Source organism: Eurosta solidaginis, chromosome 3 (assembly GCF_040869045.1).
Source record: "Eurosta solidaginis isolate ZX-2024a chromosome 3, ASM4086904v1, whole genome shotgun sequence".
NCBI classification, from domain to species: domain Eukaryota; kingdom Metazoa; phylum Arthropoda; class Insecta; order Diptera; family Tephritidae; genus Eurosta; species Eurosta solidaginis.
This window is the reverse complement of record NC_090321.1, coordinates 279,419,395-279,442,912: the sequence shown is the minus strand read 5'-3', so window position 1 is coordinate 279,442,912 and position 23,518 is coordinate 279,419,395. Positions and strand designations below refer to the sequence as shown.

The 23,518-nt window shown below is 35.3% G+C and overlaps 1 protein-coding gene across 2 annotated transcripts in view; it reads right to left on the bottom strand.

The window, feature by feature from the left end:
- dve (SATB1_N and homeodomain domain-containing protein dve) overlaps positions 1 to 23,518 on the bottom strand; it is a 373,578-nt gene that overhangs the window by 110,859 nt on the left and 239,201 nt on the right. The window contains exon 1 of one of the 2 annotated variants that reach the window (XM_067776645.1): positions 7,602 to 7,675. The exons of the other annotated variant lie outside the window; for it this stretch is intronic. Within the exon in view, the coding sequence (XP_067632746.1) occupies positions 7,602 to 7,614 (13 nt within the window). The 5' untranslated portion in view covers positions 7,615 to 7,675. Of the gene's footprint in view, positions 1 to 7,601; positions 7,676 to 23,518 lie in introns of those variants that run through there. 2 annotated transcript variants of the gene reach the window in all.

Below are 23,518 nucleotides of genomic sequence, written 5' to 3'. Positions count from 1 at the left end.
TGCCGGGTCTTCTAGTTTAAGTATAATTTTTATATATTTGTCTGTGTGTTATCCTTTAAGAAAAAGAGCTATGTTTCTTATACGTTCATGACAAAGTCTACTGAATAAAAATCAGCTGTGCTGTAGGCAATATCCTCAGAGAGAAATTATTTATATGGACAAATCCACCACTCCTTCAACTTTTTTGTTCCTCGGACCCTTCTCTGAACAGAAGAGCTTAAATTATGTATGAAGCACATGTGCACATTGATTCTAGCACCTTGGGATTTTTTTGACGAAAACCTTGGAGAACTTTGAAAAGTGAAAAACGGAGTTTTTTACACTCTTGAAACGTTGATCTTGATGTGTTTTTATTTGTTCCATAAATTTTGAGGCGCAAAGATATCATTCTGAAATTTAAAATTTTTGGATGATGTAAGTAACACTCATTATTACCCCGTATTAAGTGACAAATGTGCCACATTTAAGACAAAATTTAAAAGTTGCAGAAAAAAGTAGAAAAGTAATGTTAAGCTATTGCAAAGTATTTATTTAACATGTGTTAACGAAATAAAGGTCAAATTTGGTATAATGTTTAAAAAAAAACTCGAACTTATTTTTAATTGTTCAGTAGTCTGTTCTGTGTACCCACAGCTGTGAATCTCAAATACAGCTTAATATTCGCTGAGAAACTTTTCATACACTCGAAGTGCTTGCCAAAACCACTGCCGAGAGGCGACCTCGCTTAGAAGAACCTATTCTAAAGTATTTTGCCTTTTTTCTCTTATGTCTTTATCCTAGGCGGGCACGCTAGATATGTACCTCCACGTCACATTTTCCGCCATATAATTAACCTAATCACAGAGTTCCTAGGGCCGGAAACATTCTGAACGTTCTCTTTTTCTGACATATAGTATGCGAAGCTGACCACAGTGGCACACCCTCTACTTAATACACCTACTTTCTCTCTACTATGGCTATTTGGATTGAGCTAAGCTCTGTTGCGTGTCACTTACTTAGTCCTGTTGCTAATATCGTCTATGTTGCTGTTTTCATTGTTGTTGCCGTTGTTTGTGTCACAGATGCATTTCTCCTGCCAGATTTGCAATTTTTTTTTGCTCTTACATTTGCTATTGCCTTTCGTTATTTCTATTATTTAGTATTTTTATTTGCTTTATTCACTTCTCGTGTTTGAATCTCAATCACACGATTGTTATTGTGCCAACATAGGAATTAACACTAACTGCAGCAACAAGCTCGGTAGCAGCTGCGACAAAATCAGTACCTAACAAGTAAGGACGGGACTGTCTTCGGCTGTGCCGAAGACTTCATACCTTTCATGAATGGGGCTGAACAATAATCTTATCCCATTCGTAATCTCCGAATAATCGGATGTATAAGATAAGAAATATATAGTGAACAGATCTACATACCTAAACGATTTTTAAGATAAATGTAAAATAAAAAATAGGTAGGTACTTTGTGTGAGGATGCAAAGCTTCACGTTTTTGGTAGTCTGAATGTAAAAACTATGACTACGAATCACGTATTTCAAAAATATATGACGTAAACGTAACTATTTGATGAAATTTGATGAATTTTGAAGCTTCTATCCGTAAAAAAGGGGCAAAAATGACAGTTTGTATGAAGTGTATAATATATATACCACCGATCTCTATGATTTTTCAGACAAAAATATATGCTATATACGTAACCACTTGGTGAAATTTGAAGCTTATAGCTGTTAAAATGGGGCAGAAATTGCGAAAAGTTTCTTATCTGAACAATCGGTTGTATGAGATATATACTATATATACCACCGATCTCAATGATTTTTTCAGACAACAATATATACTACACACGTAAGCATTTGGTGAAATTTGAAGCTTCTACCTGTTAAAATGGGGAAGAAATTGCGCAAAGTTTCTTATCTGAACAATCGGTTGTATGAGATATATACTATGTATACCACCGATCTCAATGATTTTTTCAGACATCAATATATGCTATACACGTAAGCATTTGGTGAAATTTTAAGCTTCTAGCTGTTAAAATGGGGCCGAAATCGCAAAAAAAAAATATATATATACTATATATATATACCATCATATATATATTATATATGTCACCGATCTCTATGATTTTTTGACACAACAATACATACTATATACGTAAGCAATCGGTGAAATTTGATGCTTATAGCTGTTAAAATGGGGTAGAAATTGCGAAAAGTTTTTTATCTGAACAATCGGTTGTATGAGATATATACTATATATACAACCGATCTCTATGATTTTTTCAGACAACAATATATGCCATATACGTAAGCATTCGGTGAGATTTGAAGCTTCTAGCTGTTAAAATGGGGCTAAAATTGCGAAAATATTTATATATACTATATATACATATATACTATATATACCACCATATATATACTATATATACCACCGATCTGTATGATTTTTTCAGACAACAATAGATGCTATATACGTAATTTGAAGCCTCTAGCTCTTAAAATAGGGCAGCGATTACGAAAAGTTTCTTATCTGAACAATCGGTTGTGGGGGATATATACTATATATACGACCGATCTCATTAATTTTTTCAGGCAACAATATGTGCAATATACGAAATTATATGGTGAAGTTTGAAGCTTCAATCTGTTAAATTGAGTAAGATATTACAAAAATCCTCTTTTTCTGAAAAATCGGTTGTATGGAGGATATATGCTATAGTGGTCCGACCCGGCCGGTTCCGACAAATGTCTAATCGGACACCCAAATACACCGGTCACCAAATTTTATCAAGATATCTCAAAAATTGAGGGACTAGTTTGCATACAAACAGACAGACGGACAGATGGACATGGCTAAATCAACCCAGCTCTTCAACCTGATTATTTCGGTATATTTAATGGTGGGTCTATCTATTTTCCTTTAAGGACTTACAATTTTGGGTTTCGTGACGAAATTAATATACCATTTCATTTTCATGAAAGGTGTAACAACAGTAGTAAAAGTAACATAACAACAACAACATTATTAAGTATAAATCTAGTGAACTTCACAAGGATTAGCCGGCATGAAAGCATAAGATTTGAAAGCTTTTCTCATCGTGTTCCTTTTCCTTTTACTAATACGAGTACTTTTCGAGTTCATTTAAGCTGTGAATACTTCAGTTTGTATTGTTTGGTGTTTGCTGGTGTTATTTTTTTTTTTTTTTTTTTTTGTTATTTATTTATTCTTTTCTATTTGGCTAAGCCGGCATATTTACAGTGATTTTACTCATACTGTTAGGTTTTTGTTGTTTGACTGCTTAACAATATCTTATATATATGCCAACATAACATATGTTATACCCCAGTAGGAAATAGAGAACATTTTTCGAGTTTTCTAATAAAAACGATCTTTTTGATATGAATTTTTGAAATAATTAGTTGAATAATTATTTGAGTTAAGAAGTAAGATCAGCGTGGTCTAAGTCTGAAATAATTTGAAACTTTGGCTATTGTAACTAGACTATCATACTCTACCCTTCATGCAGATTCAGAACCAACGAGTTTATATAAAACCATTGAGGTGTTGAATTGCAGGAAAACACCATAAATTGGGAAATGTATATTGCTACATTGCGTAACCTGTTTTGCTACTCTCACATCCATATTGCTACTCTCACCTCATTCATTATTTACTGCCTTTTTGTAGATAAAAAAGTATAATTTTTCTGGACTCCGTTAATAAGTTTAACTAGAAGTGAGCAATTAAAAATGTGTTTCTGTTGGGGTGTGCTCATCACTTTTTATATACATATTCAAGTGCTTATGTGTATGTGCTTGTATTTGTCAAACGGTGCTTGACAGCTGTTGAAGAGGGTCTGCAGCTGACATAAGTCATTCGTTTAGACATGTAGCCTTCATACATATTTTGGATGAATATTTTTTTTAGAAAAACTTAACCAAAAGATCAAAAAGTTGGATTTCAAGTTAGAATATGTCCTGATTTGTCCCTTTCCCATTCTTTGCGTGATGAATCCACTGTATGGCTAGGTCTGTCAAACAAAGGTTCTGGAATTCGAAGCAAAGGAAAAAAATATTGTGGGATATCTTGAACACGTGAAAAGCGCATCGGTCAAAATGGATAATTACGTGGAATGACAATCATTTTTAATGGACTTTAATGTCGCTAAAAGGAAGAGACTTAACCGCCGAGCAAACGTCGGAGAGCCATGCGGGCATATTTCCTCAAAAAATTCTCTACACAATATATACATATACATATATATAACGGCCTCTGATCGCCGTATTTTGGAGGTAGTGAATAAGACCCCTTAAAAGTTGATTGCTGTCTTTGCTAGTTTTGTGATTACTAGTTTTTTAATTTCAATAGAATTTTTATTAAATTAAAAATAAAAAAATAAATGTAGGGCGCGATAACCTACGAAGAGATCTAAGGCCGAGCTTCTCTTCCAATTTGCCTCGTGCTCCTCTTGATTTTCCCTAGTTGGCCGGACGGGACCTGCATGTTTTATGCCGACTCCGAACGGCATCTGCAAGGCAGATGAGTTTTCAATGAGAGCTTTTCATGGCACAAATACACTCGGAGCGCTTGCCAAACACTGCCGAGGGCAACCCCGCTTAGAAAAATTTTCTTTTAATTGAAAAACCTCATTTCTAAAATTTTAATGTTGCTTTGCCCGGGGTTCGAACACAGGGCATACGGTGTGGTAGGCGGAGCACGCTACCATCACACCACGGTGGCCAAAGTGGCAAAGAAAAAGTTAAGTTAGTTAAGGTCTCGGTAGATAAAGTACGAATCTCGATTCAGAACACAGTTGTTTAAAAACCAAAAATATTGTTAAGGATTACCAAGCACTTGTGTTTTACTATTAAAATTAAAATTAAAAATATAAATATTAAGCCGCAATAAGCTTAATAAGTTAAATTATTCAAAACACATATGGAGCTACCCTGATTATTAGCTTATCTGCAGATATTAAAAATATACTGTAAAAAAATAATTTTGAATCAGATAAGTTGATAAGGAGTTAACGTGAATACCCCAATTTTATACACATGAAAAATTAAAAAAAAAAAAAATGAAAAGTGAGAAATTTCCTACTCGGCAAATTCAAATGCACTCAGGGAAAACTTGAATGAAATGGAACTTAAGAAATTTTTTCCTCATTCGCATGGCCAAAATTTCTTCAAAATGAGGAAAAATTCTTCAAATTGAGAAGAAATTTGGACATGCGAATGAGGAAAACATTTCTTAAGTGCCATTTCATTCCCATTTTCCTTTAACCGGGAGAAATTTTTTACTGAGTGTAAATAAAAAATTTAATTGTGGGTCAGGGCAGTGGAGTTCTAATTGAGATCCATAACTTCACAGTCGAGTACTCTTGTTCACTGAGATAGCTCGTACATATTTATATTGTGAGAAATATTCAATCAAGTATTTTTTATTGAAAAAAATGAAATAAAGAAAAAAATTTACTCAAATTAATGAAAAGTTTCATGCAAAAATAAAAAAATCGTTCTCATTATATTGAAATTTTCCTAAATTATAAGAAAATTTCTATAGTAAATGTTTTTCCTCAGTCTAAGTAAGTGTTTTTTCTGGGTGTGTTTGGGTCACAGCTCATAGGAAGCTAACGTGAACACTACAATATTACTGTTATCTTAGCAGGCGCATTGAGACAGATTTAAAACGTCATATCTTCTTTTGGCGTATGCTCCTATGCTCGGCAATTATTTTTCATAAACTGTTTGATAAAATGTATAACTATATAGAGATAAGCCCTGGTTTTCCTAGGAATATATTTATGTGTCATATTATCTTGAGGAAGAAGACCGTCGGTAAACTAAAAAAAATATATCAATAAATGTGTATATTCATTTTGTTTCCAGTATTTCAAGTTTCTGTCCTAGCACCATTGTAGTGTTTGTTCTCTATTGTTTGTTGAATATTCATTTACTTTAACGTATTTATAAACCATATCCGCTAATTTTGAAATGTTTCTTATAATTCATGTGCCAATGTAGATATGTGTAGATCACTGGATTTCAGAGAGCTTCATGCACATTGCCTTGGTTTTTGAAAACGAACTATTTAGAGAGTTAAGAGCTTCATATCACTATCAATTGTGGTTCAGGAAGAATATTTGGGTTTAAAAGTACATTAAAATCAAAAGAATGCATCGTATATATAAAGTTTTGCGATAGTTCAGAATATATCTTGAGGCAAGAGGTATATTTCCTTTAGCGTAAATGAGTGGTGGTGGTCAATTTAAGCGGGTGATGAAGACTTTACAATTAATATGACCGAAATTGAAGAATTATTCAACACCAAATGCCAAAAGTTTAAAATAGCGAAGCTAATTAGGCACAGCTCTGCGCTTTTTACACCCATTGACTGGGTGCTTAGAAATTACCCGCGGTAGGTTAGAGCGACTAAAACTGAAAAATCTGACTATATGGTTTCAATGGATTCTTGCTATGATTCCAGCTTTCGCTTCGGAAGTCTCCTTCCCACAAAATATACGCCACGTATTACTGCCACAATAACAATTGTGTTCTTTAAAGAACTGACTGTGTTGATTTATAGAAGGATATAAAAAAAGGCATATATAATTGGTATAATTTACAGAAATTATTTATAAGATTCCACAAAACGAAGTGAAAATATCGCTTTTCAGCGAACTGAAACTCATTGCTTGATTTCATTATTGAGATAGAAGCTTTAAGTCCAATGGGAAAACCGTCTCCACGGGTTTCGCTACTCACTCCCGAGAACATGGATTTGAGGAGACAAAATACACACATATAATTTTAATGGCTTCAACCTGGTAAAATCGTGCTTCATTCGTTGGTCTTTGGTAAGTCTGCATATGTGTTCAGTAAATGTAGAAGTCGAGCCTTCCAATCGACTCACCCAGGTTATAAGATTCCTTTGCCAAAGTAAAAAAGGAAAACCAGTATATTGATAGGAAGACGTAAATTAGCTTTTCACTACCCTTGGTGGCAAATAGTCTATTTAATTGAGGGTGTTATACATATATCTTAGTATGAGCGTAGTTTTACAACTTTTCACTGACGTTTGGTTTGGCGTGACCTATAACCGGAACTGCTTCAAATAACCTCTTTACTGCTGCTTAGACCGTATGTCACTAATATTGGTTCAATTAATAAAAACATTAGTGTAATGCACATGCATTTGAATGCTTATATAGGTAACACTCAAATTATTTTATATAACACAAATAACAAAATTTTAAATTCGTCACCTTGCAGCTTTTATCAGTTTCACCACAATATCTTATAAGTAAAATCACATATTTCGCCAACATTAATGTACTTTAAATTGATTCGCCTTTATTCCTATTAATTCATTTTCATATATTTTTGTTTAAGAACTCTTCATTATGCACACGCAAACACTCATACCAAAAAGCACTCAGACACTCAATACCACCTTAAAATAAAAATTTCACTATTTTTTAAAAATATTTGGAATAATCATAACAAATCAAATGAACACTTAATACAATACAAAATTCGAAAACAATAGTAAGACTATTTTTGTATAATAATTAGAACCGAACAAGAAAGATAAGCGCTCACCAACCTTCTTCCAGCATGTCGCACACGTAACTGACACACCGTCAGAGCGGCAAATATAACGATTGCCCACAAAACGCACACGCACATTGAACCACCACCATCAACATTCACCATTAGCACCAGCGCTGTCATCGTTTTATATACAAACATAAAGCTGTTACTCTCTATAAACGTAATCGTACATACACCCAAACACCTAGACTTAACGCAAACGTAATAAAAACAAAAACAACATTTGATAAACAATGGAGCGCAACATGTGGCATCAGCCAGTCAGCTTAATCAGTGAGAGTGTGTGGGCCCTCCCCCCAATTCCAATACATTGATATATTTGTAATACAATCTATGTAGTGTACGTGAATCCGGTTGGATGTGTGTGCTATATGTGTGTGTTCTGTGGGAGCCAGTGTATTTTGCCCCAAAACATATACATAAGCATACTTATCGCCGCTCACCGGTATTCAAAGAATCTCTCGCACATTTATACACATACACTTACACGTTTAGGTGCGCTCTTTTCATACTCCATTCCTTCTTCCGTTTTCGTTCCACATAATATTCGTTTATCGTGCCATATCAGAGGGGATTATGCGAAATGAATGGAATTAAGGATTAATTTCGAAGGGATGTCATTTAGACGGGATAATTCTGTTTTGTATTTTATGCCCGAGTGATTCACGGCATTTAAGTACTTGGATGTGGTGGATGGATAAACTTTGTGCTGAACATTTATGGTATATTTGTATGCATGCAACATGCGTCTGTGTGTATAAGCACGTATTTTGCCTTGAAATGAATATTGTTTGTATGAGAATCTGTGTGCCGGTTGTGCGTGCATAGTATTTATAAAGGCAAAGAAAAAAATAAATTAATCCAGGAGGAAAAACACTTTATGTATTATGGAACAGTGGGACACAAGTCGATAGGTTTAAATAAATTTAAGTTTGTTTCATAATTATATTAAAAAATTAGTGTTATTTTTATAAACCTTCGTACAAGGTACCCGAGTTTTAATGCCAACAGGGTAATATTTTTAACCGAATTATATGCAAAAAAAATTTGCTAAACCTGGAGTTAAGCAGGATCTATAGAAAAATGAGTTTAATTTTTCGTTCTAAAAATAGCTTTGGTTAAGGAATTCACATAGACTGAATGAGTTCATAGTGGTCCTAAAGATTGGTGCACATTTCAATAAAAGGATAATAAATTTAAGAGGGAAAGTGTAAAAGCAACATAAAATGAGGTATCTTTTCAGTTCGAGTGTTCTACGCACAGACATACGACACGCAGCAAATGGGTATCCAAAATAGTCTATAATTTTTAAAAATATCAAAATTGAAAATTTCAAATTTAATAATTTTTACTTAACCCATTAAAATTTTTCTCGACCGTGAGTCCTTTTCTCTAGAAAAAGGTTATTTCTTACGAAGACACTTTTATAAAAGTCTGGCAATGATCTGTGAGCATATCATAAAGCCGAACTTATAGCAGTACGAGTATTTACATAAAAAGCCCCAAACTTACTTATAATTATATCTGCATTGATTACTTCATCAAATAACCATTGTTGCATAAAGAAAATATTTCACCAACCTTGGTAAAAGAACATATATTTGCAGCTCTCAAATTAATATCGAAAATAGTTATATAATTACTTTTCATACTTATTGTTTTCGTGTTGATCTCAACCAACATTCCCATATTAGACTCCAACCTTAATAACAATAAAGATGTATAGCTCTTACATATATATCTAGCATATATCTTCAGTTTTTTGTTCAGAAATAACAAATGGTTGGTAAAATAAATGAAGATTTAAAAACTATATTTTTATCAACATGAGAAACATAGTTTTTCGCCATACATATTGTAACGAATTTGGGGAAACTCCGGTTATTTTACACCTTCTACCAACGTTCGTATCGCTAAATTGTTGAACAAATAAATCCAATATTCAATAATGCAAAATAGTCTTTATTAGACTACTTTGAAAATACTTCACAATAACACTTATACTCGCAACTGATAGCGTGCTTAAATCAATCTAATTACTGCCTACTCAGCTTTCGCTCCTTTTACACTCTCTGCTGTCTCGTTCGCATATTTCAAGGCGTTTCTTCTGCTAGAATTTTCTACTTGGTTACCAGCTATACGCGCCACGTGTGTATCTGTAGTTTATAGCTTCTCGCATAGCCATATGCGCGTGTATATATGAATAATGATTATTGCATACTATTGTGAGTATCTAAGATATATGCATGTGTTTGTGCTTATCTCTCCGTTGCTTGTATGTACATTTGTGTAGACATAATGATTAATGTGTTTATGTACATGTATGTTTATGTGCGGCTCGCTTCAATGTTTTTTCTGTTGTTGTGTGATTATTTACTTAGTAAACACTTAGAGATGGCAATATTCGTTACAATATAAAAAAAAAATCCTTTATTTTTAGAACGCTATTTTTCTCAACTTAAGCCACTGTTGAGAAACAACGTTTGAGTTTTGAGAAATATGCTTGTTATGAACGGCACCACTTATGTATGTGACTCAAGCCCAAAAGATTATTGGAATATAGTCGCATCTCCCATTGCAACAAAACCCTTCATTTTTCAACAGGTTTTGCTATAATTGGTGGTCGTTCTGTAAATCACGTTTCATATGTCGCGGCAAGGTATTATCATTATTGTTATGGCAAGCATTCCGTCTTGCTTCCGGGACTTCTACTCAGTGATTTTCCAAGAGCACAATTTCAGGGACTGAGCCGTCTCATGACCAAAACGCTATTTAAGAAAACACATTTTTTTCCAAATACCCGGTATGTTTTTAGGGTAGTTGTATTGTTCAAGGACAAAGGAAGCCTAACTGTGAAAGACGCTTCAAGAACCAATTTCCGCAAGCAATGATTTCTTGCAGATAACGGTTATTACCTTGCAGTCAAACCCACTAGTTATACACTAGATGAATATTAGTTTGCCAAAAATGCCAACCGGTTGGAGTTCTATCTTTTTTCCATTTTTAACACGGCGGTGTCTTACGAAATATTTATCGCCAGCCTCTGCATCAGCATCATACCAGTTGATATATGTACTAGCTAGTTATAGCAAGACCACCATACCCTTTTGCATACTACTCAATCTATGAATCAAGGTCAAATCAGTTGACCGAAAAAGTGAATATCAAAATAATCTCAAAATTCTAATTAATGAAGTATTTAAATACTACCTAATATGAATAAGCGCACGAAACTGTAGTTAATGAACTAGAATGTTTGCTGAGTACTTTGGCTTTTGACTGCAGGGTATTTCCCTCTTTGATTGCTCGGATATCAACGGCCAATATATCATGTTCTGCTATATGTGTATAAAAGTTTTGGATAAGCTGAAAAAATCGAAAAAAATGTGCGATGTAATCCATAAGAAAGGTTTCTTTTTTGCTTTCCTGAAAAATTATGATTAAGGCTTACAAATAAAGCTTATGTTTTCTCGAAATGCTCGTAAGGCTCGCGAGCTTCTCGAATACCAATTTATTCGCTGCAATGGCAGTATTATGTAGAGCTTACGATTTTTTCGGAAACACAAACGAAATTTTACACAAAGTCACAGGTATGAAATAACGGAGTACATATAATACTGACAATGTAGGGACTAAATTGAGTGTAGAGCAACTCGCGAGGCTTATGAGTGTTCCGAGACTCGAAAATCTTGCGAGGAGTCTAATTGTCTATTTCAGGTTCCCTCCCTTAAATTTTGTTTTGGCTCGCACGTACCGGTATTGAAGTAATGACACTTGCCTCTGCAAGCAAGTCTAACTACAATAAACTTGTATCTTATTTCGGATCGGTTTTCATAATATTAATTCATCTTTTATTGTTTTCTAGTCCAATGGCAAAACTTTCCAAATCTTTGACAGCAAATAAACCTATTTTTATACTCAGTTGAGCAGAGCTCACAGAGTATATTAAGTTTGATTGGATAACGGTTGGTTGTACATATATAAAGGAATCGAGATAGATATAGACTTCCATATATCAAAATAATCAGGATCGAAAAAAAATTTGATTGAGCCATGTCCGTCCGTCCGTTAACACGATAACTTGAGTAAATTTTGAGGTATCTTGATAAATTTGGTATGTAGGTTCCTGAGCACTCATCTCAGATCGCTATTTAAAATGAACTATATCCACGCCCACTTTTTCGATATCGAAAATTTCGAAAAACCGAAAAAGTGCGATAATTCATTACAAAACACAGATAAAGCAACGAAACTTGGTACATGAGTTGAACTTATAACGCAGAATAGAAAATTAGTAAAATTTTGGACAATGGGCGTGGCACCGCCCACTTTTAAAAGAAGGTAATTTAGAAGTTTTTCAAGCTGTAATTTGACAGTCGTTGAAGATATCATGATGAAATTTGGCAGGAACGTTACTCCTATTACTATATGTACGCTCAATAAAAATTAGCAAAATCGGAGAAGGACCACGCCCACTTTTAAAAAAAATTTTTTTTTAAAGTAAAATTTTAACAAAAAATTTAATATCTTTACAGTATATAAGTAAATTATGTTAAAAGTCAACTCCAGTAATGATGTGGTGCAACAAAATACAAAAATATAAGAAAATTTCAAAATGGGCGTGGCTCCGCCCTTTTTTTATTTAATTTGTCTAGGATACTTTTAACGCCATAAGTCGAACAAAAATTAACCAATCCTTTTGAAATTTGGTACGGGCATAGATTTTATGACCTTAAATGTTTTCTGTGAAAATGGGCGGAATCGGTTGATGTCTAGCCCAGTTTTTATACACAGTCGTCCGTCTGTCTTTCCGCATGGCCGTTAACACGATAACTTGAGCAAAAATCGATATATCTTTAATGAACTTAGTTCACGTGCTTACTTGAACTCACTTTATCTTGGTATGAAAAATGAACGAAATCCGACTATGACCACGCCCACTTTTTCGATATCGAAAATTACGAAAAATGAAAAAAATGCCATAATTCTATACCAAATACGAAAAAAGGGATGAAACATGATAATTGGTTATTGACGCGAAATATAACTTTAGAAAAAACTTTATAAAGTGGTTGTGACACCTATCATATTATGTAGAAGAAAATGAAAAAGTTCTGCAGGGCGAAATAAAAAACCCTTAAAACCTTGGCAGGTATTATATATATAAATAAATTAGCGGTATCCAACAGATAATGTTATGGGTCACCCTGGTCCACATGGTCGATATCTGGAAAACGCCTTCACATATACAACTACCACCACTCCCTTTTAAAACTCTCATTAATGCCTTTAATTTGATACCCATATCGTACAAACGCATTCTAGAGTCACCCCTGGTCCACCTTTCTGGCGATATTTCGAAACGGCGTCCACCTATAGAACTAAGGTCCACTTCCTTTTAAAATACTCATTAACACCTTTCGTTTGATGCCCATATTGTACAAACAAATTCTAGGGTCACCCCTGGTCCACCTTTATGGCGATATCTCGAAACGGCGTCCACCTATGGAACTAAGGATTACTCCCTTTTAAAATACTCATTAACACCTTTCTTTTGATACCCATATTGTACAAACAAATTCTAGGGTCACCCCTGGTCCACCTTTATGACGATATCTCGAAACGGCGTCCACCTATGGAACTAACTCCCTTTTAAAATACTCATTAACACCTTTCATTTGATACTCATAGCGTACAAACGCATTCTAGAGTCAACCCTGATCCACCTTTATGGCTATATCCCTAAATGGCGTCCACCTATAGAACTATGGCCCACTCCCTCTTAAAATACTCTTTAATACCTTCCATTTGATACACATGTCATACAAACACATTCCAGGGTTTCCATCGGTTCATTTTCCTACATGGTTATTTTCCCTTATGTTGTCATCATAGCTCTCAACTGAGTATGTAATGTTCGGTTACACCCGAACTTAACCTTCCTTACTTGTTCGTTCTATTTTTCCAAAATCTGATGTCCGCTTTATTGAAATACAAATAATTTTTTATCGACCAATTCGAACTTTTTCGTTCTAGCAATAGTTTTTGAATGAGCTCTCGGTTTTCTGTGGATCGTTATTTCGCGTGACTGCCTCCCATTTAATCTACAGGGATTTTAGCAAAGTAATACGCTTAAAATTTGTAAGTTTCTTATTAAAATAGGGCCATGTAGAATAAAAATAGCAGGATTATAAATGTGACAACTATTTAAAACTTATTTTAAATAGAGAGTTGTAGTAGGAACCCCTACATTTTGCTGAGTCATTGGGAGGGCTCGCTTTGTTTTGAAAACGGTGCACGGATTGCACGGGATACATGGATTGCATGGATTGTAAAGTCCCAACAAAAAAAAAAAAAAAAAAAAAAAAAAAAAAAAAAAATTGTATACGGACTGCAGTTTAAAGCTTGCTAAAACCATGTATGGTAGGAGATGAAAATCAACCGTTCTGCAACGTTATTCCCCACAATCCTTGCACTTCGCTCACAAAAATATTTGAGCATTTGTTTATATTTTTCGTCGTGCTTTGTTATATTTTATGTGAGAATTTTTTGACACTGATGCATGTATTAACTTCGAAATGGTGTGCTCTCGTAGTCTTGCATATTTGGTCATAGGATATGAACAATCCATCCATACGGCCACCGTGGTGTGATGGTAGCGTGCTCCGCCTATCACACCGTATGCCCTGGGTTCGCACCCCGGGCAAAGCAACATCAAAATTTTAGAAATAAGGTTTTTCAATTAGAAGACAATTTTTCTAAGCGGGGTCGCCCCTCGGCAGTGTTTGGCAAGCGCTCCGGGTTTATTTCTGCCATGAAAAGCTCTCACTGAAAACTCATCTGCCTTGCAGATGCCGTTCGGAGTCGGCATAAAACATGTAGGTCCCGTCCGGCCAATTTGAGAATCACGATGCAAATTGGAAGAGAAGCTCGGCCTTAGATCTCTTCGGAGGTTATCGCGCCTTACATTTATTTATTTTTTATATGAACAATCTGTGCACCTTATAAGTCAAAGAGAGCCCCAATATTGATTGCGCCTTTCGTCAGTCGTTTTGACTTTAATAGTTACTTCCTCACTTAATGATAAATATATTTGTCTGGCTGAAATTTCATAATCGTGTAGTGCTGCGAATCCATTTATCAATTGGCGGATCTACTAGCAACTCTATAACATACAGCTCCCACAAAACTAATATTTGAGATCTTATAATTTAACTCTCAAAACAATAAAAAATATGTATATCATGAAAGATACTACATATTAATTTTAGTTTTTAATACATTTAAATTTTTATCTAGAAATCCTCTCATATCAACACACTGTAAATCGTAATACCACGCGATTCATAAAACGAAGAGTTAAATCCGAAATAATAATCCCTCACGAAATTAAATCCCACGCCCACACGAAAAATCGCAAGCAGCACAAGTAACATAAAGCAACCCAACGGAGCATAGTGCCTTTATTGTCACTTAGTCACATAGGCAGTCATTAAGTCAGCCGATTTTTTAGCCTACCAAACATAAAAATGTATATTAGACCGGTCAAAAAATAACAATAAATTTGTTTACATTCGACGTTTACGACTTTTGTGAATAAAAATCATTTACTAAACTTTGGGTAAAAAACTAGAATACCTTTAAGTGCTTAGTCAAAGCTTGGTGCCCCACCTGAAATGCTTATGATTGGAATTGGAAAAAGCCTAAAAATAGGTATGGGCAAAAGCATCCAATCAGATATTCCCACTTCCTTCGAGTCCGTCCAGACTGTACAAAGAAATAGCTGACGAGGCGAAATTTCCCAACAACTGAGGCGCGGCCGGAGCTGGTTATGAAGTTTTTTCTTGAAGGCTAGAATTTTTATACCCTATACGCATCGAACGGATGTGCTCGCCTAATATGCTGGAGGTGTCCGGCTCGATTTCTAAAACAGAAAAACATTACAGAAAAACTCTGTCGTCAATATTAGCTGTGTTTTTTTTTACGTGTACATATATACATGTGTACTTAAACTTTATATGGACTACTAAGTGCATTACTTTATCTACATTTATGAAATTGTTGCCATAAAATAAGAAAAAGGGTTGTGTCTCAACTATTTCTATAAGCCTATTATGCACTGTGTGTAATTGTAGACAAACATTTTCTTTTGGCCGCAAATGTAGATGTATATACATGTAAAAAACACGGCTATTAAATTGGTTAAGCTCATTTCGTTTTCTCTTGACTGCCTAATGTACATATGTAAACCAAACGAATAATAGCTGTTGTCTGACTGTTTGGTTGGCGGGCCGTTAGCATGTTGTTACTTCATCTACGTAATAGCACTGAGCAGGGATGATAAATGGATTTTTTCATTTTGTACCAAACGAGGGGAAAAAATGTACCAAATCATCCAAAAATGTACCAAACATTTTTGGATGCGAATTTGAACCAAACTAGAATTATATTCTGCTTCTTTATCCAAAAACTGCTTTTATTCAGGAAACTCTTTGAGTTCTTTAAATACCGCAATTGACAAAAAGCTTTTTTCGTATCTATGTTATGACAACTACTGTTAAAGTATTTAGTTTTTATTAAATTCGAAACTGTGTTTATTTCAAGTATACTTCTGCACTTACTTTTAATTAAATTTTGTATAAAAAATATCCTTTTTACGTATGTGGATGAATGTGGAATCGACAATACGCCTTGAAATATTCTATAAATATTGGAAAACATTTGCGCGTTTAATTCATTTTTAACTGATCTTAATTCTGCCCAAAAGCTGCATATATTTAAATTCTTGAATTTTTAAGGCTCTCATTCTCTGCTAAAGCTCTAAATTTCGAATTAATTTTCTCTATTTTACAAATTCAGATTTCGGAAACAAGTCCATAACTAAGGCACAATACTATTTGTTTCGCCGCTTGAACTACTTCCTGTGAAAGCTTTGCAGCCCACAACAAAGTTTTATCATTCAAATTTACTTTCTTTAATAAAGTACTACAAATTTGTATATAAAATTGTTTAGCAGCTCTTAAATATGTGTACGTCATTTTTTTCGAAAAGGTTGTTTGATAGAATAATATTCACATTAACACCGAAGTAAACTTCATCTGGGGTTAAGTAATTTTCGTCTGAATCAATATTTAACATCCAAATAGGACTGGAGTCTAAATAAAGTTTTTCTTATAAAATTTTTAATTTGGTAAAAAGTAAATGTGTGCGAATGTCATCAGACTGCATTTCTATATTCACATTATTTATTTCATTTAAAATATTTGAAAGAAATGTAAAAAATACTTTATAAATATGACTTTATAAAATTTCAGATATAGGATTAATATTTTGATTACTGCTTTTATTTTCAAATACGTAAAGTTTTAAATAATACCTGAGGTAATCCCATTGCTCAAGAATTCTATCTATGACTGCTTGTCCAGAAAGCCACCTTGTGGGGGCGTACTTTAGTATAAAATGCATTTCTGTACCGAAATGTTCTTAAAAACTCTGAAAGTCTGCTTTCCTAACGGGAGTTTATCCAAAAATGATAGTTCACGTCTTTTGAAAATTTATCAATTTTGATGGGCGGCCATTGAAGCTAAATTTAAAATGTGACAAAGACATCCCTTAACATGCAGATTTGGAACAACTTGCTTCAGCATTGCTTGCACTCCGCATTTTTCTCCCATCATAACCGAGAAATTGTCGGCAGTGAAACCTATTATTTTTTCAAGTGGTGTTGAATGGTCTTTCAAATATTTAATAATGGCATTAAAAATTTCCTCCGTGCTACTATCGGTCAAAAATTCGAATTGAAATTTTTTGATATACATATATCAGTCGTTCCATATATTATCAGAGAGTAATAATTCTTCTGACAAAATGCAAAATTGTTTACAATTTAAGAATCAGTTATGCTATTTTTCATAAGCATATTTAAATGATCCATAATTGCAAATGGCAAATTGTGCTCGGCAACAAAACAACTTAACTATCTATATATTTTCTTCGAAAACTTTTAAATTTTTTTGTACATTCAGAGCTGCGTTGCAAATGACTTGAAGTTAGGGCGGTGTTTTACAAAAATGTACCAAATATGTCAATGTAGTACCAACGTACTTTCGCGAAGCGAAATGTCCCAAAAAAAGTACAAATGTGCCATGATTATCATCACTGGCACTGAGTTGGTGGATTGTCGCCCGCTCTCACTCGACTGTTGCGTTATTTCAACTATAATCCAACTCGACAGACGGGCAGAAAAGTAGCGATGTTACTGTAGGCGAATGCTGCCGGTTTAAGGATTAACAGAGATATAAAACAACGAATAAGTATACCTGGGCAGCCGTGCGATGGAGTGCAGTAGAAGCAAAACGCGCTGCGTCGTATTAAGCTCAGCGCAACCCACCCGGCGCACCAGTATCTTTTTGCGATGCTGGTGGTGTTCGAAGAAGAACTGCAACGCCGACGTTGACGCCACGATGACTATAATGCCCAGCGCAGCAAATCGTTGGGATTAATTCGGAATCTGGCTTATTTCGTAAAATATGCTGTCGTTCAGTTATCATCGCAAAAAGCAGTTTGACGCTCTCAGAGCCAAAAATGCTAGCACACCGATCAATGGCTACCATCGCAATCAAATGGAGTATCCATTGTGGCACTTGCGTAGTAAAAAGCTTGCTAGACTTTAGGGAGTTTGATAAGGGGGGCGAGGAGGCTGAGTGAAATACAAAGAATGCGAGGGAACACTTTTTAGCCACATTCACTTTTTGACTATTTATTCCTACATATCTACATATATACAAGCCTTGCAGCACACAATCGTAGCGGGATTAAGTTTGTTGTACAAAGGTAACAACAGCGGCTGTGAGCGCAACCTTACTAAAAGCTCGCGGTGAAACGCGAAAAGTGTAGAGTTAACAGTTAGCAGCTGCTGGCGTTATCACAAATCCAAGCGCGTTTACCATTACAAACAAATGTTGTTGCAAATATCTTGTTAGTGTATGTTAGAACAACCAACTTTCCAGAAAATTTTGAGGGATAGAAACACTGTAAAAGTGGTTTTTAATTTGCTCTTCTTCTTTTTTTTCTTGTAGCGGTAAAGTGACTCCGCGAAGGTTTTTGCGGAGCTTAATAGATATTGATGGTCCTAGGTCTTCCAACCGCTTCCTTTCCTGAGGATCTTAGGTTCGCCAGAGCTTTACCTGCTGAATAAACAGGATTCGCAAGAGAGGTTGAAAATTGGGTTCGAAAACCATAAATTGTGCTGGCAAAGTCCTTGAAGGGGTTGAGCCACTCCCCTTATGTGAAAAACAGACTCATAGGAAAGACGAGTATTAAAGTCTAAGAAGATTTATTACGTCGGATATACCTTTCAAACCAAAGGTGGAGCAGGAAACCACAACCTTCTTTTTAAACTTTTCTATATCGAAACTGCGGCCACCGTGGTGTAATGGTAAGATGCTCCGCCTATCACACCGAAAGTCCCGGGCTAAGCAACATCAAAAATAAAGAAAAACCTTTTAGAAAAAAGTTTTTCGAAGCGTGTCGCCTCGGCAGTAATTTGGCACTGCCATGAAAAGCTTCTCAGTGCAAATGCATCTGCCTTGCAGCCGTTATTCGAAGTCGGCATAAAACACGTCGGTCCCGTCCCGATAGTTTGTAGAAAAAATTATGAAGGAACACGACGAAAATTGGGGGAGGAGTTCACCTTAATCTCCTCGAAGGAGCATTGCCAACAAATTTTTATCGCTATATCTGCCCAACTGAGCGAGCTATGTTGCAAAGGTGTTTAGTATGACGAATCCGTCCAAAAGGAGTAAATGTTAGCGATCCGATCGGGTAGGTTCTGTCAGAATAAAAAATTCAACATACATATTGCGTAACTTTAACATTTTAGGTACAGTTCGACGACGTATATTTTACGTTATGCCTCCGATAAACTAAGGGTGCATTTAAATTGGATCTGCGTAATTATCTGCTAGTGTGGTGAGAAAAACTCAACATCCTTTTCTTGATTGGCATATTTTTTCACAGCTCTATTGAACATCTAAAACACCGCCCACAGAACTGTCACGGGATGCCTTCTTTCATATGTTTCCAGCACATCATTTACACAGTGAGTCCGTTATATTCCCCACAGAGGAGAGAAACGAAATGCTTCTTACACGGTTTCTGTTGAACTCTCAGTAGCGTGGGAATCCTAACAGACAACTGATTGATGAAGCCCGCCTCCCTGGCATATGAGAAGTCATTTCCGGAAGCACGATGAAGAAACCCGGCGCAAAGGGTTTCGGCTGTTTGAACCAAAAATACATAAAAAAGGTCTTCAGCCATATCCAAAGAAACTCGGCAAAATCTTATACCAATAAATGCCCCGAGAACCTCCTTCTCATAGCCCAATACCCAGAACTCACTGTAGAGGAAAGCAGACCTCCCAGGGACACGAGCGTTACTCTGGTACAACTTTGATCTGAATACTGCAAAAGGTTAATTTCTTACTTATCGAGTAATCAAGCCCGTGTTTTGAAATTTTTTTTAGCACACCCCATTTATCGACGGTTGATCTAATACATATATATTGTAACGAATTTACTGTAACTCCTATTTTCAATTTGCTTCTTACGTTCGTATCGCTAAATTGTTGAATAAATAACTCCAATATTGAATAATGGAAAAATGGCCTTTATTAAAGTACTTCACAATAAAACTTAAACTTTGCAACGAACAGCTTGCTTAATAACCAAACTGATTGATAGTTCAAATGAAACTCTACTATTTCCCGCCAGATTGCGTGCTTAATCAATAACTGCTTGATAGATCAACTCAAACTGAATTCCAGCGCCTCTACATTTGCTGCCTTTTATACTCTCTGATTTCAACGTTGCATCTTCTAGGCGCTTCCATTTCCAGAATCTTCTAGTCCATCAGCTCTCAAACTTTTCAGCTGTAACTACAATTGCACGATTTTATAGCTTCTCTCATTGCATACTTCCAGGAGTATCTCAGATATATGCATGTGTTTGTGGATTGACTCTCCGCTGCTCGTATACGTACATGGTATATATGTGTAGACGCAATTATTGTTTCGTATATGTAGATACATAATGATTGAATTATTGATGTGAACTCACGTCACTGCTTAGCATCGGCTTAGAGATAGCAGCACCCCTTAGTTTTGCTAATATTCGTAACAATATATAAGCACCTGTGTGAGTATGCAGATTTCCCTTTAATACGAGGTAAGTTGAAATATGCAAACAAAGGATCCAGTTATTGTGGAATCGGGTCTAAATGGTTGGTACGTACACATATTGTGAGAAAACGCCATGCAGTACAGTAGTGCGAGATTGTAGTATATATAGATATTTTTGAATGTCAACGCATACATACGAATACGTGAATGTTTTAAGGGAAATACACATCCCTTCAATTAAGTGTCTATCGCACAATGGGTATACCCACATTAGCTTCACGACTTAATCCGTTTGTCTGCCACTGCATTAGATTAGGCATCTCCATTCATTTCATTTTAGCTATTTTAATTTGTTTTAACTTCTTCCTCTCGCTCTCATTACTTCCAACTTACGCTGCGCTCTACATCCAACAGAAACTGGACTGCTTTTCAAATTAATGCGTCAGGATAATCCTTCGATCGATAAACTGCTGCAGAGAAGTATGTATTCGAAATAGCTGAGTGCGTTATTTGAAAGGGGCACAAATGAAGCCTTGATGGTTGCCGCATTTGATTTTGACATGCATGATTCGTTTGTACATTAGGGTGGTACTTAAACATGAAATGAGGAATTTTTTCTGCTTCAGCCGTTCAAACGGTAATACCATGACCAGTAATATAAAATATAAAGTTCGGTTCGTATAGAAGAAGGTTAATGGGTCCTTGCACTAAGATCAAACTTCAGATTTCGCTGGAAAAATAATTTTTTTTATATACATATGTACATACATAATACCCTAAATCGATAATATATTAAATTTTGGTTCTTGTATTATATCTGTTTTATATGTCAATCTCTGATCGTGGCATTACAGTTTTGATGGGATTGAAAAAAAAATTTCCTTTTGATTTTTTAGGACCAGCACATTTATACACCAATTTGGCTAATTATACTTTCAATGATATTAAGTCCGAAATTTTCTCAAACCTTTGGTGTCCCACATTTATTTTAAAGAAATGCGTTTGTTCCTCTATTTTGAAATGTCACCATGTGTTGTTTTCGCAGGATATTTAACGCAAAAAGCTAAAAGGCTTCGGAAAAACATTTTCACAGGAGTGTCAACATTTTGCCATAGTCGCCGATCAAAGAGTATCCGTCTGCCGTGGAAAGCTTTAAATATCAATTTAATAGAACGCTCTAAAATTGGTATGAAGTTGGGTCTTTAATTATTTCAAGTTAAAAATTGCGCACATAACCAATCCATAGAAGATAGCACCAAAGCTTCAGCCATAAACTGACACATAAGCAAATATATTTACGCACAAACATATATTAATCCATAAATATATGTATGTGCACACTTTTTATACATACATACACAATCACCACATTTCGGTAATCCCAAAAAGACAGGCAAATAGCTTTGGGTGCATAATTGTAGACCGAATAAAATTCAAGTTATCAACCCATTCCCGACAAAACTGGCAATGGGGTTAGATGGTGAGGAAATGCTCTTCATTTGTGTCTGATGAGATTATAGCTAAATCCAGATAAAAGGATAAACGTTTCAGGGTAATGCTGCTTCTATAGCTACAACCTTGCTGTGCGATAGTGGTGGTGGTGGTGGGTACAATAGCTTCTGCCATCCACACTCAACCTTGCTGCATCATCATCATCAACTGCTGCAACAATGTTATGAATGAAATTTGGCGGTAAATTTACGCCACCCAACAGCATAAGTATGTATTCATTTGCTTAGCAGCCATGTATATACATATATACACAGAGTAAGCAGACACATACTCAGTTATTCAAAGGTGAAGAAGAAGTTCGGATAATTTCTTGTGCACGTGTATGCTTCGGCTTTTTGGAAACTTTGATGCCGGCACTATCTGTTGTGCGGCATCTTCTCACTTAGTAACTTTCGGTTTATGCTTTAAAAGGAATACATTTGCCGACATCGTCCTTGAGTGCGACTTTTGCTGGCAGTGGTACTATGTTGGATAAATATCCACACGTATACACATTAGACCGTTTAAAATAAGCAAAACAGAAAATTAGGCAGTTTTCGGTTAATTCGCTGTATAAAAGCAATTAAAATTTTTAATTTATAAACATCTTTGCTTACGGTATAGGGGAATACACATGCAAGCGTAAGATAAGAGTAAGCGTAAGTGTTGCGTTTGAAAGTGGTATGCTGTATGGGGGAATACAGAATGTAAGCGTTAGGGTAATTACTAACACTATAGAATCATCCAGTCAGGTCCTCGCAGACCGGCCAGTTGAAATATAGTCACTACAATGTAGAGTAATGTGGGATTAATGAACGCGATAGAGTTGATATGAGCGTAATCAGACATGAAATCAGTTAAAAGGAACAAAACGAAGGCTGAAAACAAATGGAGGAAACATAAGCGAGACTGTGGAAGGACAAATAGTAAGGAAAGTAGAGGAAATTAATTGAAGGGAAAGTACGTGAAAAAAGAAAAATAGGGAAGAAGAAAGATTGGTGGTCAAATCGGAAAGTCATCGATAAATTATTCAAATGTTACGAACTCGATTTCGGAAGGGTATAAATTTTCTATCGGCATGTTAATATTTTTATTGAAAATTTGTCGATATTGATCGAAACACAAAGAGTGATAGATTTGTTATTGAAAATTCAGCGGAGTGTTAAAGGTTACCGGCACTTTATCGCTTTGTTATTAGCGACTCATGGGCTTGTTATGAAACAGATTCCGGTAAAATTTCA